This window comes from Parasteatoda tepidariorum, chromosome 2 (genome assembly GCF_982258835.1).
Source record: "Parasteatoda tepidariorum strain Cologne lab strain chromosome 2, Ptep-v5.0, whole genome shotgun sequence".
NCBI lineage: Eukaryota > Metazoa > Arthropoda > Arachnida > Araneae > Theridiidae > Parasteatoda > Parasteatoda tepidariorum.
In genome coordinates this window covers 31,729,111-31,749,052 of record NC_141756.1, presented here as the reverse complement: position 1 = coordinate 31,749,052, position 19,942 = coordinate 31,729,111, and the positions used below count along the sequence as shown (strand labels likewise).

The following is a 19,942-nucleotide window of genomic DNA, read 5'->3' as shown; positions in this document are numbered from 1 at the left end:
CCCATTGAAATTCCAAATTAATGCGCTATTTAGTTTGGGATTTTTTAAAATATATTGTTTCCCAAATTCATTGTTTTCCCCCCGATAAATTCAAATCCATCCTTTTCTCGCACAACTTGCTCTCATTTATCCCCTACCTTCTTTAATTAAACGAAATTTTAGTCTTTTGTATGAATTTTATAAGATAACAATTTTTTTTTCTTACTCTGTAAATTTTTTGTGACTGTAAATCTGAACAAAAAGCAAACAGTAAGGCCAGCTCGAAGAAAAGTATTAGTAAACATAAATGACGGTGAAAATGTATGATTAGTGATGTCATAATTAGTCTAATAATAAAATTTTTTGCTGAAATATAATTTTCTTTTCTTTTCTGTACTTGTATATAAAAATATCACATTTTCTTTTCATGTGAATAAACTTGGTTGGAAGTTGGGTAGCAAAACTACTGGATTGTTAAAAGTTAAAGGAAAACTGGAGCTAATAGGAAACGAAACTTTTCCAACAAAATTTGGCAAGTTAGCTGCTCTGGTATTGGATAGTTTCTCGTTCTAGATGCCGCTTTTAAGAAGCTGAATCAGGAGCATATCAAGTCCATACTACATATATTTGCTTTATAATTATTTATCGCCTTCACTCAAGCTGAAACTTGCAAAAAGAAATTAATTTATATATTTAATTTGAATTGAAAAAAAATGTCTGAAAGAAAGCATATTATTTTAATGAATTCCGAAAAGAATGATTTTCCAGGGGCATAGCATAAATGAAAATTTGTCGACTTTTTTTCTTCACCTTTACAAAATCCCACTTTATTCTGTGGGTCCTAATTAAAGGTCATTTCCGGTTTAAATTTACGCAATAAATACAAATTAAATATAACAAGATATAAAAGTATTTGCTTTTTTTTCATACTTTTTTTTTTATTAAATTGTGTTCATTTACACCGAAACGAGAGAAAAAATATTATATTCAGCATTTTAATAATTCATAGTTAGGAACTGTTGTTCTTTTTTGCGGTAGAGGTAAAATATTCTAAACACAACTGATTTCCAAGTGATAATTTTTCAAATCTGCACTTTATTTAGTTCTAAGAAAAACAGTCATTCATCATTGAAATTTGCTGAACTTACGAAATCAATTATGTATAAATTTTCCAATCTTAATGAAAACGCTTTTTTTTTTTCAAACTTTTTTTAGCTTTTATATTTTAGTACAAATATAATTCCAGTAATCTAGCAGATTTTTTTAGTAACTGTTAGACTGTTTTTTAGAATTAAAAAATACCAAAATGTATTTTTGGTTCTAATTAGAGAGTCAGAATAAAAAATTCTAAACGAGTCGCTGGTGCCCCATCTGCGTCAAAGGGTTAAGAAATCTTTTTTAGTTGTCTTCTCCATTTCAGTTATCTTCCAAATCAGTGGTTACCAACTGGCGGCCTGCGAAGCCTTTTTTTGAAAGAACTAAAATATATTAGTTTCTTTTTTTCGGAAAATTTTCGTAAAAAATCTATATGGGTTTAAATACTTAGTATAGGTTAAGTATAGGTTAGTATAGGTTAATATACTTAGTATAGGTTAGTATAGGTTAATAATATAGGTTAGATCTATATGGGTTTTATATCTTAACAATTTGATCTCTGTTGAACATTAATTGTTTAATACATAGGCGCACAATTAAAATTATTGTAATCAGAATTTTTCAATATGCAATTAAATATTTTTAAAAATCTACTTTTTTTAATTTGTAATTCAATACTTTTCTTTTGTACAACTTGATAAAAATCTGACAGTAATATTTAATGTTCCGTCAAACAAAAAACAGTCCTATATGAAATTTTGATAAAGTTACGGCCCGTTATTTGACTGGTATTTTTAATTGCGCCCCCCGGTCTCATGTAAGTTGGAAACCTATGTTCTAAATCTAAAATTTTTTGTCACCCCCTAAGCGCTGGTACCCGGAGAGGACCACCATACAGGACTCCGCATTCCCTCACATTGCATTTCACGATTTTAAAATATATATACGACTCTGTATTTCAATTTAAGAGCGCATTTTCTGGAAATTGTTATACCCCTGATGCGTGCTGCCATCTCGTTCCGAGGCACTTTTTCTCTTTATTGATCATTCTTCAGTTCATGCTTTAGAAACCGGAAGTTTAAGATGTAAACAGCATGCACCAACATTGAAAGATATTATTATGGCATAGAAATGTAACGACATATTCTAAATTGTAAGTTTTTTTCCTCCTCTTTTTAAATAGTAGTTCGATTTGTTTTCAGTTGTCTACACAGATTTAATGATTTTATTCTAAAGGTCAAATCGGGGTCTGACTCTACAACAGGTAAATATCACCCCTTAGAGGAATAAAAATTTGTTATTTTTAGATTATATTTAATTATTTAAATTATTAGTAGTAGCCACTTTTAAAAATGATGTTTATTAATCAATATAAATAAACAGATAAAATAAATAAAATATCAAAATAGAGATATATTAAAAAAAGAAAAAAAAGAAACTGGCTTAAGTATATACAGTAAATAACTTTTTAATGCTTTGCGAGGTAAGAAATTTTTTTTCGCAAGCAAATTAGAACTTAAGAAAATGACAGCACTTATGCATAATAAATTAAATAAATATTGACCAAATCAAGTCAACAAAATTCTGTAAAAATTACAACAATGATAGTAATAACCATTATCATTAAATACCTTATCAAAAGTTAGGTATCTGAACTTTTTTTTATTTAATGATAAACCAATTCATTGATTTAAGTATGCACTTTAGTTATTCTTTTATCATTTATTCACTCGTTATATCAAGAATCTGCAATAGTAATGCTTACCATAGCAATACGATATTAGGAGAAAAAAGAATTAAAAAATTATAGCTATTATAGGACATTGAAAAGTATATATATATGCAGTTTTTAAAAAATGAAAAACTGACAGTAAATGTTTATGAATGAAGCAGTGAAAATATTTTTCTGTCAACAAATGTTACAACTACAAAACGGCTTGCAATGATGAACTAAAATATAAGCTAATATTAATTTTTAATTATTAATATGTTGTGTTAATAACGAGTGTGTTAAATAATTTTATTTGTTCAAAAAGTGGTGAGAAAGCTAAATAATATCATTACTATTTTTTTTTCGTAGTCTTTATGAACCCATATCAAGGTTTATTAATCTATAAATTAATTCAAATTTAGCTAGCGAAAAAATTTCTATTTCAAGTTTGTGAAAGTATGTTTATTTGGTATACAAATGACCATACTACATATTGTTTTTGTGCTCATAAGTTTTAATAATTAACTCACTAATTAATATAATTTTGAATTTTTCGTGCTTCATTTCATTTATAGAAATGTATTTTATGGAAATTTGTTTCTAAATTTTAGTTTTTTGAGTAAGTATTTTCGAAACTTTTTCAAAGCAGTTTTCTATATTTAAATCATTTTCAAAGCGGCCAAAATAAAGCATTTCATTTATTATGTATTTTAATGGAGACTTTTTGAATAATAATCATAAATTTTTAAGTTCTCTTATAATGCTTGAAAATATAAACTGACATTTGACCGAATTTGATCACTTTTACTAAGTTTCTAAATATTCTAAGTTTCTAATTACCCCAAAAATGTAGAATAAAAAGATACCCAGTTTAAGTTCTAAGTTTTCCATAATTGGTAATTTTTTAAATTGAAGTGTTAATTAAAACAAAAACTACCAAATATCATAAATTTGAAACCTGATTTTATTTTTGTTTATTTATTTATTTATTCATTTTGCTTTCTATGCAGAAAACATTTGAAGGTAAAGATAAAACAAAAGTATTGAAGACTTTGGTGCGAGACACACGAAATAAAAGTTTAAAAAGCTAAAAAAGTGGGAAAGAAACTGACCTAATGTGTTGTGGAAGTGAATAATTTTAGCTTTAAAAAGGACTTTAGTATTAAAAAAATAATTAAGAAGAAATCAAACCATGCTCTTCACTACAATCAAAATATTTTAATAATTAAGTCCGTGTAATATTTGAATGACTAATTAATAGTGAAATTTCAATTATGTATTTTGTGCATTTTCTTATTCAAGAATTGATTATAAACAAGAAAAGTTTTCCACCACTTTTTATTTTACTACGATATATAGAAATATTTTAAATGTGGCTTATCATTGCCTCTCGCTAAATACACTTCATTAAACAGAGTGATGACAATCAGAGAAAAAAATAAAAATTGGAAAACTGATATAATGGATAAATATGGAAAGAATTATAAATTTCTTGAAAAAAAATGGTTAAATAACAATTTATTTCATTGTTATTTTACCACAATCAATCGAAGCTGTCAAATAACCATAAAAAGATAATATTCCAACTGTTAAAGGTGAGAAAAATCGCTTATTGGTTTTCACCGAATATGCTTAAGCAACCGGGCTTTTTCCAGCTCTAATTAAACTTATGAAGCCAATTAGTTCCTTACAGCTGGGAACTATGATTGGAGGACCAATCTCTCAATCTCATGCCCGACAGAGCGGGGTTTCGAATCCCTGCTTTGACACCACAATATTTCCTCCACTCCTTCAGTGCATGAGGAGTTTCCAGTGCCTTTTCCAATTGGTGACCCCGTACTCATTGACGCATATATGACAGTTCTACAGAGCTGTTTAACAGAAGAAAGTCTAATATTTATTCTCTTTCACGATAGATAGACCACCAGATAAACTGATTAAACCAAATTTAACGGTTTACTTGACAGAACACTACTCAGTATAACTGTCTCCAATGTCAAGTTAAATTTCAGTTCTACGTTTTCGGAATCAAGTTTTGAAACAAAATTATATTCAAAAAGTAAAGCAAAATTTAAACAAATTAATTAAAATTTTCGCGTTCATAACCATTTTCTGGCTATAAACGTGAAATATATGTAGTATAGATTTTATATGCTTTTGATTTGACTGTTTAAAAGATACAGCTAAAACGAGAAACTAATATCAAAGCTGCCAACTTCTCTCGTCTTGTAGAAAAAGTTGCGTTTTAATATATGAGTCTTAGTTTAAAGTGATTTTGCTCTTCATATCATACCAATAATTTAGACATATGTGACATATATGTAAAAGGCTGCTTTCTTATACTGTTAATTCGTGGTAAGAAATGTTTAGTGTAAAATTCAACAAATACTACAAAATTTAGTGACTTTCTAGCACTTCAGAAAATCTTTTGTATAAAGTGGAGCTGTAGCTATTTTTGCACTGTACATATAGTCGATTTTTCTTTTTGTGATTTGTTATTGTTTCAAAGGTTTTTTTTAATATTTAGTTTTCTTTTTAGGATCATAAATACATTTCTTTTAAACGCATCCGGATATGTAGGAGATGGGTGGGTTAACTATTTTTATAGACAATCATTTTTGTGAAATATTTTTCCTGTGATGGGAAAACAATTTCATGCCCATTCAATTTCGTTAAAAAAAAGTTCCTTATTTATCCGATGTTTTAAAAGAATGTTTGAATTCTTTTGATGTCGCGATTTGAAATATATTTCTAAATACCTTTTGTTAAAAATCAAATATGAAAGGATACATTTGTCGGAGAAAGTAAATCCAATTATACTGTTGCATAGACAATCACTTTGTAAGGGCATGTAAACAGAAAAGATGATCTTAAAATATTATTTTTTTTAGTCTTAAAATTATACCAAATGTTTTCTTACATCGAGTTAAAGCAACATTATATTCTTAGTAAAAGAACAAGCTTCTCAGGATTATGCGATTTTCCCACTCTTCACACATTTCTTTCTCCGTTGTCTTGGTTTCGGTAAATCTTGCTTTTTCCCTACTGCAGTATATTCCAATTTCATACCGAAACGAGCCGCAGTGGGAGAAAAAAACAAGATTTGCCAAAACCATGACAACGGAGGGGAAAGTTTGGAGAGTTGGGAAATCGCATAAACTTGAGATGCCTATTCTATTTACAAAAAGTATAGTAAAACTAAGCGTTTAGTGTGATCCGATTTCTGAAATTGAAAATTATTATTTCAGATATTATGTTTTAATTGCTTTCAGGAGACGTTCCATTTAAGTAAAAGCATGGACGGGAATGTAACATGGTCTAACATGACCTTCCTGAATTATATGAATGTCACCATGATAAATCCATGTATGCCCGAACAAAAGCAACCCCAGCATGTCATGTATCAGTTGGCCAACATTTGCTTCATCATTTCGTACCTGGCACCAGGAGGAGAAAAGGGTCTACTTTTTATGCACTCCTCCCTTATAATTGGTAAGTAAACAGTTCAAAATATTTCGTGGCTTTTAAGATTTATTATGGATGGTGATTTGAAAAAAAAAGTTAGCCCAGAAATCCTTTAAAATTTTTTTCATTTAGAACGTCAATGCTAGCTTATTGTTATTGTTATTTATTCTACGAGGCGAGATTGTCAAGTACTTGATCTTATCGTATCGAAACATAAAGGTACGATTTATAAGATATCTATTCCAATATTTGTTCCTTGTGCATATTAATGTTTCTTATACACAATATCGCTTAGAATAATTGAGATTTTGGACATGAAGAGACATGGTTGCCGAATTTTTAAAGAAATCGCTTCTTTGGCAACATTGATCTTGCTGTATTTTTATTTCTGGTTTGTTATATTAATGAGTGCGTAGCAGAGCTAGGTAATTTTTTTTTAAAAATCTCGAACGTGTCGTTTCAGCGAACGAATGTCTGTCTGAATAAAATTTCTGCTGTGTCAAATAATAATGACAGTCAACGCGTGAGCCAAAAGGCTAGAGAGTAGAGCTCATACAAAGACACAGAAGTTTTGCAGAAGGTAAGAGTACAGCGGATGCAAAGACACAGAAGTTTTGTGAAAGGAGCGATTAAAGCGGATAGAAAGACAAAGAAGTTTTGGAGGCAGAAAGAGTACAGCACCTTCTGCTGTAGAAACTACCATCCATAGAATGTAATCTGGATATATACTATAGAAACACAGCAGATGATAAGCGTATAGTGTTCAAATGCAAGATGTTGTCCACAACGAACGCTGGTAAAGGATCGGTAGCATCAAATTCAGAGTGACACTATCAGAAGAAAAAAAAATTATGTGTGACATTTCAAAATTTTTCGAACTTACGAGTGGCAATATAAGAAGTATGAACGGTGGAGGCTCAGGGGATAGAGCTCTCGCCTCAGGACAAGGTGAACCGGGTTCGAATCCCAGAGATGGCTGGTCGATACGAATTCCGCTCCCGACTCGCGCCGCCAGTGATAACGCCAAATATTCTCAGTGGTAGACGGAACATGGGTTAATGTCCCCTTAGCCTCAGACTAATCGTGGGAGGTTTTCGTGATTTTCCTCTCCATGTAACGCAAAATGCTGGTTAGTTCCATCAAAAAGTCCTTCTCGCAGGCAAAATTTCTCCTAATACTTGATCCAGGAGTTCCCTTGTCTTCTGGATTGGATTCAGAATTACAAGGCTATGGAATTGAATATTGGTAGTTGTCAATTAAAACTGGGTAGACTGTTCAACGACGGCTATTAAATAAAAAAAATTTAAGAAGGAGAATAAATAAAAATGTAGGATTCCTTGTTAATAAGCGTTTTTATAGGTTATGTTTGAAATAAGAATGAATTGAGAGAAGCATTTAATTTTAAATAATTATTATATAGTTGATATTTAAATGATGCGACTTTCAAATAATATATTTTTTTTCGAAAAACATTTATATATTTAAAGATTAGTTCTTGATGTTACCAACAAAATCAAGTGTCACGAAAAGTGTATATAAAATGATTTAATAATATTTCAATTACATAATATATTTTAAAAATATTGTCCAACTCGAACAATATTTTGATGACATATGTTTTTATTACATAGTATAGTGAGCAAGAAAACGAACCACCCTGAATAACTCTTAATGTAATGATCGGATTTTCCCGTTTTTCGACTTAATCTAAATGATTCAAGGGGGGGACCTCAAATATGCTAATTAATAAGTGCAGACGATATTTTATGTTACGAAATAAGACACAAAAAAAAAATACTTACTCTGAATAAAAATCTTTTTTCCGTCAGATTCGGATTTCTGAACGCCAGATTATAGGGAGTAGATGCAACCTGGGAAATATGGTCAAAATAGTTCGGTCAGGAGAGGGCTCCGACCGAACTATTGGGGCCATATTTCCCAGATTGTGAAGTTTGGACCCCTTAATGTTAATTTGATTTTTTGCATATTTCGCTTTATTTCGAAAAGGTTTTAGGAAAAAAACGAAAAATTTTTACACACAATTATAAACTTCGTTTGTCCAAAGATAATTCCATGCAAAAAACAACTTTCAGTAAATATTTATTATTTTTTATTACTTTATTTAGGAATAATCTAAAAAAATTTCAATTGTAAGGTATACAATCTCTTGCCTCATTTTAAATAATGTAATTTTATGCAACAAAACACAAAATTTGAGCAAAATTGGTCGAATAGTTAATGAGAAATCGACCACATGCCGTATGATTATGCCACATGCATGACCACAGTGGTTGCCAAGTTGGCCATCAACGCTTTCGAGAGATAATTTTCTGCATTGAAAGTATAGTTAAGGATCTACACAAAAACTAATAATTAACTTTTATAAATAAGATAATTTATGAATAAAGTAATTTAGAATTATGAATAAGATAATTTATGAATAAAGTAATTTAGAATTATGAATGAGATAATTTATGAATAAAGTACTACTCTCCTGTTTCCAAAAAAGAAAAAAACGAGAAGCAATATTATTTAAGGGAACGGAGACAGTGTTTAGATCCACTTTTAAAAATAATAAATCAAATATTTATAATTAGCGAGAGAATTTGTGATTTTATACAAATATTATGTGGTTTGAGTTAGTAAAAGAGCCACTTAAATCAAAGGGAAACTAACTCCTACTTTTGTTAATGGACCCCATGCATTACGATAAAATTTAAATCAAAAGAATGTTTAAGAATACTTTAGTTCGAAAAATTAATTCCTAGATGACTTTTTTTTAGAATCATTCCTAAAAAAAAATTAGGCTCCCATGGGTCAGAGAAAATTTTAATTGTGATAGTAATTTTATTTTAATTTTTTTCTTAAGATATTAATTTTACGCTTAAGATATATATAGGCTAGAACTTTATATACAAATTTATTTATTTACAAAATACAGTAAATTTCCCCTCCGTTATAGCAGCAATCGGCAATAACGTTTTAAAATGATCGTTATCGTGAGATTGTCGTAATAAAATAATAAGTAATATTTAATGTTAAAATACTAATAAAAGAACTACACCCTGAATCCCTTTTTAAAGGCACATTTAATTATTTCCATTTTATTTTGAACCATTATTTTGATTTAAAAAAACGTACATAGAGTAGAATACTTTGACTTATTGATTTTTGACTGGACTGGGAGTTTTTGCAAGGAAGAAATGAAATGATGTGCAATAGTTTTTGATGTCATCGATAAAACTGAATATTGATTTCAATAGCAAACCATCAAGAAAAAAAATAGGGCCCAAGGTAGACAAATATTCAAATAAAAGCTCATTTTTTGAAGAGTGGAGCAGCATTCTTAAAAAAAGCAGAAAAATTATTCTTTTGTAGGGAGGAAGACAACTTGACCGTTGGTCATTCACACATTACTTAATAAACATAAATGATTAAAAAATTTGTATTAGATTATTTTTCTTTAAATATATTTTGATTTTGATTATATTATTATTTGAATTATATTTAAGGATTATATTATTGTTCACAAACATATTTTGATCTAAACCTATAACAATATCTGTAGGACAAATTATGTGAATTTGTTAAACATAAAGATGAAATAATGCATATTCAACATATAATATTGCCCAATTAAACTTTAGAAAAATATATTTCCTTTTAAAACAATTATCGCAATAGTGACAGGCTATTAATTTTAAGTTCGTTATGAACATACAATTTTTGTATCGTTAATAATAGCATTTTGATGGTGAATTGAAAACTTGACGTAATATTGGACTTCTCATAATCTCGTTACACCGATCGTTTATTGTATTATACAGTGGTGCTCTCAAATGTGTAAAAGGATCTTTGTTTGTCTCTTTTTCGTTGGCAATAAAGAATTTAATTTTTACTATATAATTTATTGAGGAACGTTTGAATGTTATTACAGGTTTCTTCATATTTGCGATGTGGGCGTGGAATGTTGTTTGTTCTCCTTCCATGTTTTCGTGGAACTTCTTGTTCGTTCTCATGAATATGGGTCAGCTGTTACACATTCTGTACAACATGAGGAAAGTCAAGTTCAATCCAGAATTGGAAGATGTTTATAGGCATATGTTTCTGCCCCTTCAAGTAAGAATACTTTCATATTTAAATGATAAATTCTAGGTTTAACCCTTTCACTCCACCATCCATTGAAAAATTCTAAAGATTTTCATGTAGCTTGATCTTAAAACAATTTTAAAACGTTATAAACACAATAATAATGGAAAAATAAGTAGGAGTTTAACATACTATGATACTCTGCTCATAACCCTCGTGATTGTTTCTCATTCATCATTGCATTTCTCTTAAAAATCGATAAAAAAAGATAATTTTGCTTATGAAATACGCAATTATAGTAATTTTATGTGAACACATTTTGTTCATTTGCTGGCCATAACATAATAAACGGATATCTGGACTGGAAAAATTATCAATGGGATGCCCGCAAGTGACGTAGTGTAGGTATCTCAATCATGATTGGTTGTTGAAACTACGTTAGCAACTGTTCTTTTCATTCTATTTCGAGTAAGCTAAGCCCATCAAGTATCTTCTCAGTCGAAGTCCGTTGTTTTGTAACTTGAGTGATAAATAAAGAAGAAATTTTTTTTTTATTTATTTTTTTATTTTTTAATGAATATAGCCCAGGATGGGTGTTTTAAAAAAATGGATACAGATATTTAAGGAAATGGATATAGCATTTGATTCCATTTTTCAAACTTTCCTCATGACAGTTTTTTTCTAAAGAATAAATTAATAAATTCAAATAAATTCGTAACTTGATGTCCTCCATTTGTCTAATTCACTTTGTACATTTTAATAAAGATATTAAAGGGTAACAGTCCTTTTTACAAGGTTGTCACAGGTCTTCAAAATTTATAAAGTGGTATTAAAACGAGGTTACACGAATTTAGATGTTTTTTAAAAAACTATTTCAACTTTTTATGTTCTGAAAACGAAGAAATTCCTGAAAAGTTACATCTATAATATACCCAGCCACTTTAATCACGATGTTCAGAACTTTACCCGGTTCTTAAAAGAATAAGAAAAAGTAAACACGCTATTCTATGCTAAATTTTGATTGAACCTTGAAAAACCTCATTTTTTACTGTTTCCATTTTCGAAAATACGCATCCAGGTAGATTTCCGGATGCGATCTTTCAATCCAGCAGCCTTTAGTGACCAGCTCCCCCGTTTGGTATTTTTTTCAATAAAAAAAAACTTGTTTCTTGTCTTTGTTTTAGTTCAGTTAGCAAATTTCGAAAGAAATAAAAGCTTGTATTATGATTAGAACCAACAACAGAAAGAGGAAAATCTGCAGATAAAGAAAACGAGTCGTTAAGGATACTCAGTTCTAAACTTGCTGACCGGATTGAGCATTGTCCGAAGTAGAAACCCCAATGATGAATCTATTTGTTACGTAACAACTTAAAATAATTTGATAAAAATTTCCCTGAACAGAGAAGAACTAGCTATTTGCAAATTTCTAGACACGGCTCGAATTGCCGCTGATATGTCGGCCTTTCTAGAGCCACTGATAGATCGGTCTATCAGTGGCTCTAGACACGGTTCGAATTGCCGAATGGCTTCTAAACAGATCAGAGTGATTCAGTTACGGCTGTTATGTATTCACATGAGTTGAATTTCCTTAGTAATAATGCTGAAAGCCTCGCCTTACCTAAAAACAGCATCAGTATCTTTGAACGAATTAAAATGTTATACTCTGTTGCAAGTTAAAAAAAAAAACATTATACTTATGGAGGGAACCTATTTGCAAAGGATGCAGCTGCCAGAACGAACATGTATCAACATCTCTAACTCTTGAAACGACGTTGTACAGCCTTATCTTCGCTTCCTTTCTTAAATCACGTGAAATGAGCAGAATAAAAATTATTGAATAAAAATCATTGTTTTGTTAATAGAAATTAATAAAAATGATACCTAAAATTCGTTACAAATACAAGCCTTTCTGTTCGCATTTAAGGAAACTGATGAAAGAATAATAAATATTGTTTTTTGCAGACGATTTTCTTCAACAGCGAAACAAAATAAAAAAAAATTCATTAACTCGAGTTTGATTTGTTAAGGGAAACGTCAGCATTAGACGTACCTTTTTCAGTGGTCCAATCAAATCCAATGATCTTTCACCGTTACATAGTTATTCATTTTTCAAGAACGAATGTTCTCTTTATTGAAATATGTCGCCAAGTAAGACTACAGTAAGACTACGAAACTATAACCCTTTTTTAATAACTCTATGATATATATCGTAAAAGATAGCACGAATTAAACTTTCGACGAATCTGACGAGTTTGACTTTCAAAAGTATTGCTTTGTCGGACATTGCTTTAAAGTCATACACCTAAGAGCCATTACATTATGACCACCCTCCATCTATAACAATGGGCTCGTCCAGGTTTTCATGGTTTCTCGCCCAGGAACAATGTTTTCATGGGGCGCATTAGGACCCATAATCTTCATAGAACAATCCGTGACGTCTGTAAGCAACTTTAGCATAGTTGCAGAACCGGTTCACCCATTTATGCTAGCAGTTTTTCCTGCAGGGGATGGTGTTTACCAACAGGATAATGCACCATGCCATAAGGGTCGAATCGTCGAGGAACATTCCAGTGACTTTCAAGTCATGTCTTGGCCCCCAAATTCACCTGACCTGAATCCAATAGAGCATTTGTGGTCCTACTTGGAAAACCAAATTTGTGCTACTCCCTCGCAATGTGAGGGAATTGCAGGACCAGTTGGTGAGTGCTTGGTACCAGATACCTCAGACTACCTATCAGCACCTTGTGGAATCAATGTCACTGCGGGTGCTAGCAGTTTTGAGGGCTAAAGGTGTTCCTACATGTTATTAGCAGGGTGGTCATAATGTAATGGCTCTTTGGTGCATAATTTGATTACTCAATAAAACTTAACTATATGCATTTGTGGATGATTACTTGAATCCTATACCGCAATGGTCTTTCTTTAAACTAGTTTGCGGATTATAGTTTCCTTTTTCCATTGATGTGAATGCTTATGTTATCAGGTATCGAGGCATTCGTTCAAGAAGCTGGTGTGTCCTGACTATTCTCAGGTGATGTCGCTGCATCCAGGTGAAGCTTATGCCATGCAGAATCTGACAAAGACTGATCGCCTTGGACTACTCATTAGCGGAAAGTGAGTCATTTCATCAACCTCTTCCCAAAACGGTGATTATACGAGCGACAAAATCCACCGCTGCTTTTTTGAGTGGAAATTATAAAATTTAGAAGAAAATGAGTTCAAGTAAACCTAGAGGAAACCATTAAATTCCAAATGCTAAAACAATTCCGAAATATCAAATTTAAAATAAATTATTGCATGAAAACTTTCCCTATTCGTAATTTGTTTGCATTTTGATATTTTGAATAACTGTTTCCCGCCTTTAAAATTTCACTGCTTCCTCTAGATTTAGTCAGACACATTTTCTCTTTACTTTAAATTTTAAAATACTTAGATAAAAGAAAATTTGTCAAGAATGCTTTCTTCCACAGTATAGCATCCTCTTAAAAAGGGTGCAGCAGTGAACTGATCGTAAAGACACGGTTCGCAGTAAAACACCGAAGTCAAGCATCACTGGCTGCGGTCAGTAAGCGGATGGGTGATCACTTCGATCAGCCTGTGTAGAGACCGAGAGTGTGCCGTATCGAGCAGGGGAGCTATCCCTTCTGCAGAGAATCAAAATTGCGATACTATGTCTTCGGATCGTCCTCAGTGATGTTTCCCAGATTGTCGTCAGTAGTGCAGCTCTAGCGTGACGTAAATCTACCTACCTCTTAAGAAGGAGGAAGCTGAAATCTGACGTGTATAATTTCAATTCTCTTTTTTTTCTTTTATAAGTGACGTAGTCAAAAAGACGCTAGGATCAGTTGTGTATTCGTTCTACACAATACTGATGGAAAGACACACTTCCCAGTAAACGGCCGAAATCAAACATTACTGGTGACTGTCAGTAAGCGGGTGTATAACCACTTTGATCATCTCTTGAAGAGACCGAAGGCTCACGGTATCGGTCCTCTTTAAATTGTTTCGACCTTAAAATTCTCGACTTCACAGGTAAAGCTGGAGTGACATTCCTGTTAGAGTGATCCAAACGGGACGTGACAGGAGTGATCCAAATTCTGATGTCATGTCGGATCATCCTCAGCTTGGTTCCCAGATCATCACAAGTAGCCCCTTGTGCTAGACATTTTGGCTCAAGAGATAGAGTGCTCGCCTCTCAATGGAGTACCCGGGTTTGAATCCTAGCGATGGCTATTCAGTACGAATTCAGCACTCGGCTCAAACCGTCCTCAAAGCCAACGTAAAATATCCTCAGAGGTAAACGGACCATGGGTTAGATTTCCCTTCTCGACAGGCTATCCGGAGAGTTTTTCGTGGTTTTCCTCTTCATGAAACGCAACTACGTGTTAGTTTTATCAAGAAGTCCTCCACGAAGGCATTTTTATCCCAGTATTTAATGCAGGAGTCCCCTTGTTTTCTGGATTGGGTTCAAAATTACAAGGCAATAGGGTCGTATTCGTGATCTGAGATTTTGGAAGAAGGATCGTGTTGGTGAAGTGAACTATCAGAGAAACGACCAAGTCAATGAAATGAATTGTTGGTGAAAATGTTGTTTTTCATTCAATTAATTTTTGAATCTGTCTAAAATGATGATTTATGCAAACAAAGCATCTAGAGTGCGTCATATGGATTAAAAATATCGAACGAAAACAAGAACTTATGATCGATAAAATTTAATTTATATGGAGAAGTTAAGCGCGAAAAATTAATAATTATTGAAATAATTTGTTAAATAATTTGATTTAAGCTCGTTCGGGAAAAAACACGTGACCTGGAAATAAAATATAAATATTAAATACTACCTAGTAACAGTTTTATATGTCCATAGCTATTGTAAGATAATAATCTGCATTAAAATAAAAACGCTCATAATTTCGGTAAGATTTTATTAATTAAATATATGTTCTACAGTTACATTTTGAATAGATTTTCTAAAGGAATTACGAATAATACGATTAGATTTAAAATTATTTTTTATTTGTGTACAAATTTACCTTATAAAGTAACCGAGAATAAAGAATTCCTTATTTTGTAAATAGGGTGAACGTTGTATCTGGACAACATTTTTTGCATTACATTCAAGCCAGAGAATTCTTGGATTCTCCAGAATTTGAATCAAGTCGATCTGGTGTGGAGGAAAAATTCAAGGTAAAAATATTTATGCAAACTTTTATTGGGTAATATAGAATAGTTCAATGGAAGCAAAAGGGAAATAAAATTACTCTCTGGCCACCGCAAGAAGAGCTCAGTACTACATATCGCTAGTATCTCCTGTATTGGATATTTTATATTAATTTCAGAATTATATCTGTTCTGAAAGTCGCATGCTTCTTTAAAACTTCAGTTATAAAATACTATACGAAAGTTAAAATTCAATAGTGTCGTTTAAAAAACTCCTTTTTCTACCTTTTATTTTGTTTAAACTGATTGCTTGAATTAAAGTTTGAGTAGTTCTATATGATAATATTCTACATGAGTTCGATATGAATAAATACGATTCTATAGATTATAATTTATTTAAATACTAAACGCAGAGAAAACTGCCAACTGGCAAGTTTTGATCAAAGTTATCAAGTTATCAAATTTAACTTGATACCTACACTAAATTCACAGTCATTAGCACGATGTGGTAGTTATAAATGCATTATCTTTTTCTGTGATAGACTTTTGGTGGGAGTAGGCTACCGACAATATCAACCGTCATCTATTAAAAGGCACCATAAGAAAAAAAATCGATTTTACATGCCTTACTAGTAAATGGCAAATGAATAGTTGTAGTAGTAGCTACGCTATAATTAAAATAATAGTAATACTTCTACCAGTATTATCCCTGTGATAGAATTTGATGAATGAATGCTACTAGTTGATTCATTGCCGTATAGCAAAAGGCCGGAAGAGTTGTATCGATCACGGTTCTGAGCGTGGTCGCTCCTGTGTTGCAATTAGCAGTCGAGTATGTACAAGCCCCAGTTGTGTGTGATCAAGACTGAGTAGCAACAGCACAAGGAGGACAATGTCGAAGTCACAAATAACAAGTCACTCTGGATCATCCATCGAACTAAAATATAAATAAGCTTTTCAGTCGAGGTAGGTGTGTTTAGATCCCATCCGATTAATCACCAATGTGGGGAGAATGTTACAGACAATATCAACAGTCAACAATTAAATTGTACTTCAAGATAGAATTTGAGTTACCGTGCCTTAAATATTAGTGAATGGGAATTGAATAGTTGTAGTGGCAGTTACGCTACACACTGATAACTGAATAATTTTGCAATCACTTTTAGTTTTTTCAAATTCCGCTGAGCGAAAGATTTCTTAAGTTAAAATCCGATTTTAACTTGGCGGTCGTAATAAGTCAGCAATTTCACATTCAAGGCGTTACAAACAGTATACACATCTGTTGACATCGTGGCGAGGAGAATTGAGGCGAGAGTAATCAGTTCAGCAGCATGTTTAATCAAGAAGTTTGGCGAGCAGAAATCAATATCAATGGAAAATTTGTCAATTTTTTTCAGGGAAAGGTTATTATTTTTTTTAAAAAAAAAAATAGGATTATTTACGCGAGACCTGGTTTAATAATGAAGTCTTTTTCGTTTGCTTTAGCGGATAAAATTCCATCAGAAAAATTTAAATGTAGCAAAGGAATGGTGACGTTCAAATGTGAGGAATTTAAAAGGTTCTCTTAAAACCCCGCTGCTGCGCCATATAAGATAATGTTGAATAACTCGGAAGTCTACGAATATTATAAAAGACATTTTGCTAACACTAACACACAATGGCTATCGTTAAAAAGCGATGCGTTGTAAATATTCCTGTTGCCACATAGTATTAATGTTACATTTTTCCGTAATGTGATATAATAATAACAATATTAATAATAATGTGAACCCTGAATCAGTTAATCAATCTTTTGTTAAATCATTTGTACTAAAATGAACTGTCATGGCTGAGGTCGAAAATTCAAGATAAATGCTTGCTAGAAACAAAAACTCGTGATTTTTGCAATTTGAATATACGAATTACAAGGTGTGTAAATTAAGTAATGAAAATGGCGATGTAACGTTTGATATGGTAACTCTGGTCACTCAAACTTTTGAGAGGCACTAGATGAACCTCTGATACATGTTCAGTACAAATTTGAAATCGGTTGATTGTTACAGACATCCGAACTCAGTTTCTGTGGAGCATTCTAAAAATAAGTGATATTAATAAGGAGCAACGGTGTGCTATCAGATTTTGCTCCAGACTTGGGCAACAAAAGATTTTTCAAATCTACAAAGAGATCCGTGATGGCTCAGGGGATAGAGCGTTAGCCTTCCAATGAGATGAACCGGGTTCGAATCTTAGCGTTGGCTGGTGGATACGAATTCCACATCCATCCGGCTTGCAACGATCAAAGTACTGATGTGAAATATCCTCAGTGGTAGACGCATCATGTTACGTCACTCTCATAAGATGACGTCATTCATTTAAAGTGTAAATATTAACTAAAACGATTTTTTAGCCGGTGTATATATGAAAAGTGTGAGTGGCAACAGAAAGAATGTTATGGAAGATGTGTTCTACGAAAATAAAATGGTTGCTTTTGTAAATATGTGTACGCAGGTATTTCTTGTAAATTTAAGTTATTTCATCGCTGGATAGATCGGGTAGATTTATCGGAAGCACGAAACATTGTGGTGACCCGGATTTTAAAGGTTAGTTTTCTTTTGCAATATTAATTGGCGACTGCAATTATGGATTCTCTTATCGCCAAACGAACTCCTGTTCGTGGAACATTTACAAAACGTTATAATCAGTTATTGGCGATGTGTAAGGAAAATAAAAGTACTCGTGAAGATATTGAAATTAAATTTTCCTCTTTTGAACGTATTGCAAACGATTTGGCATTATTAGATGAAGAAATATATAAATTATTAGTTGACGCCAAATCAGAAAACTTATCTGAAGAATACGATAAAATTGAAGAGTACAAGGAAAAAACCGATGCAATTCGTATTAAAGTTAAAATATATTTGAAGAAATTTCTCACATTTCCCGAAACCGCTTTGTCTGTGGCGGCTGAAAAGACAAAATTAAAGCTTCCCAAAATAGAATTAGTTAAATTTAGTGGGGAAGTCACGGATTGGTTAAGTTTTTGGAGCCAATTTAGTCGAATCCATGATGATGAAGGTATGAGTGATGAGGACAAATTCCAATATCTCATTCAATGCATGGTTGTCGGAAGTAGAGCAAGGGAAATTGTGGACAGTTATCCGCCGTCTGCTGATAATTATGCCAAAGTGGTAGAAAGTTTAAAAACGAGATTTGGGCGGGAAGAACTTCTCGTCGAATATTACGTAAGAGAATTATTAAATTTAGTGGTGAAAAATGCAATAAACACAAAAGCAAAGATGAACATAATGCAACTTTACGATAAATTGGAGTCATATCTGCGTTCACTGGAGTCTATTGGCGTAACGAAAGAGAAATACGCAGCAATGTTGTTTCCGCTTGTGGAATCATGTATTCCAGAGGATTTATTAAGAGTGTGGCTGAGAAATCCTGTAATTACTAAGGAAAATGATTCAAGTGATTCCTATGGCAATAAATTATCGCAGTTATTAACATTTTTGAGAGCCGAAGTCGAAGGCGAAGAACGTATTTCTATGGCGAAAACTGGTTTTAAAAATAATGACTCTTCGCATCGTAAAAGAGACAAAGATTTCGAAATATCAACTCCTGCTTTTACTGCAAATGATTTGCTCTCTGAGAATAAGTCAATAGCACCACATTTTAAACGCAACTGCATTTTTTGCGGGAAGCAACATAGTTCAGAAAATTGTTTTAAAGGAAAGAATTTATCATTAGATGAGAAACAGGAAATAATAAAGAAACAAAAGGCCTGTTTTTTATGTCTGAAGGTGGGACATCGCTCGAAACACTGCAGGGCTAATATTCGATGTATTGTTTGTAACAAAAGACATTGGCCTGTAATGTGCCCAGACTTGAGCCAAATAAATCAGACATCGGCTGTGGGCACATCAGCTGAAGAAAATACTACTTTGTCGAATCAAAGCCAACCTGAAGTCTTATTGCAAACCCTTATGGTAGTTATTGAAGCTAATGGACGACAGAAAACTGTTAGAGCACTATGTGATACAGGATCTCAACGGTCGTACATCCTGAAATCAACAATAAATGAAATGGGATGGAAGACCAACAAATATGAAACTTTAACACACGTAGTCTTTGGTGGAGCTAGTTCCAGAAAAGAACATAAAAAATACACATTGTGGATAAGAAATATGAAGAAAAATAACAAGTTCGAAATTCAAGTTTTAGACCAACAGGTAATATGTGGATGTATTCCAAGTTTGAAAAATGGTTCTTGGTTAGCTGAATTACGAAGTAAAGGAATCCATATCTCTGATGTAGGTAAAGATTCTCAACAAATCGAACTTTTGATAGGAGCGGATTATATTGGAAAACTATACACTGGTCAAACCATGCAATTAAAGTGCGGACTGGTAGCGATGGAAACGTACCTTGGTTGGACTGTAATGGGAAAAACAAACCATA

At 32.2% G+C, this 19,942-nt stretch overlaps 1 protein-coding gene across 3 annotated transcripts in view; it reads left to right on the top strand.

The window, feature by feature from the left end:
• The first annotated feature begins 2,100 nt into the window (after positions 1-2,100).
• LOC107436247 (popeye domain-containing protein 3) overlaps positions 2,101-19,942 on the top strand; it is a 37,543-nt gene continuing 19,701 nt past the window's right edge. For 2 of the 3 annotated variants that reach the window (XM_043043887.3, XM_071177383.2), the window contains exons 1-5: positions 2,101-2,227; positions 6,058-6,277; positions 10,188-10,369; positions 13,323-13,453; positions 15,418-15,526. In XM_043043887.3, the coding sequence (XP_042899821.2) occupies positions 6,082-6,277; positions 10,188-10,369; positions 13,323-13,453; positions 15,418-15,526 (618 nt within the window). In that variant the 5' untranslated portion in view covers positions 2,101-2,227; positions 6,058-6,081. Of the gene's footprint in view, positions 2,228-2,310; positions 2,339-6,057; positions 6,278-10,187; positions 10,370-13,322; positions 13,454-15,417; positions 15,527-19,942 lie in introns of all 3 variants that reach the window. The other variant, XM_071177382.2, reaches the window with a different exon arrangement.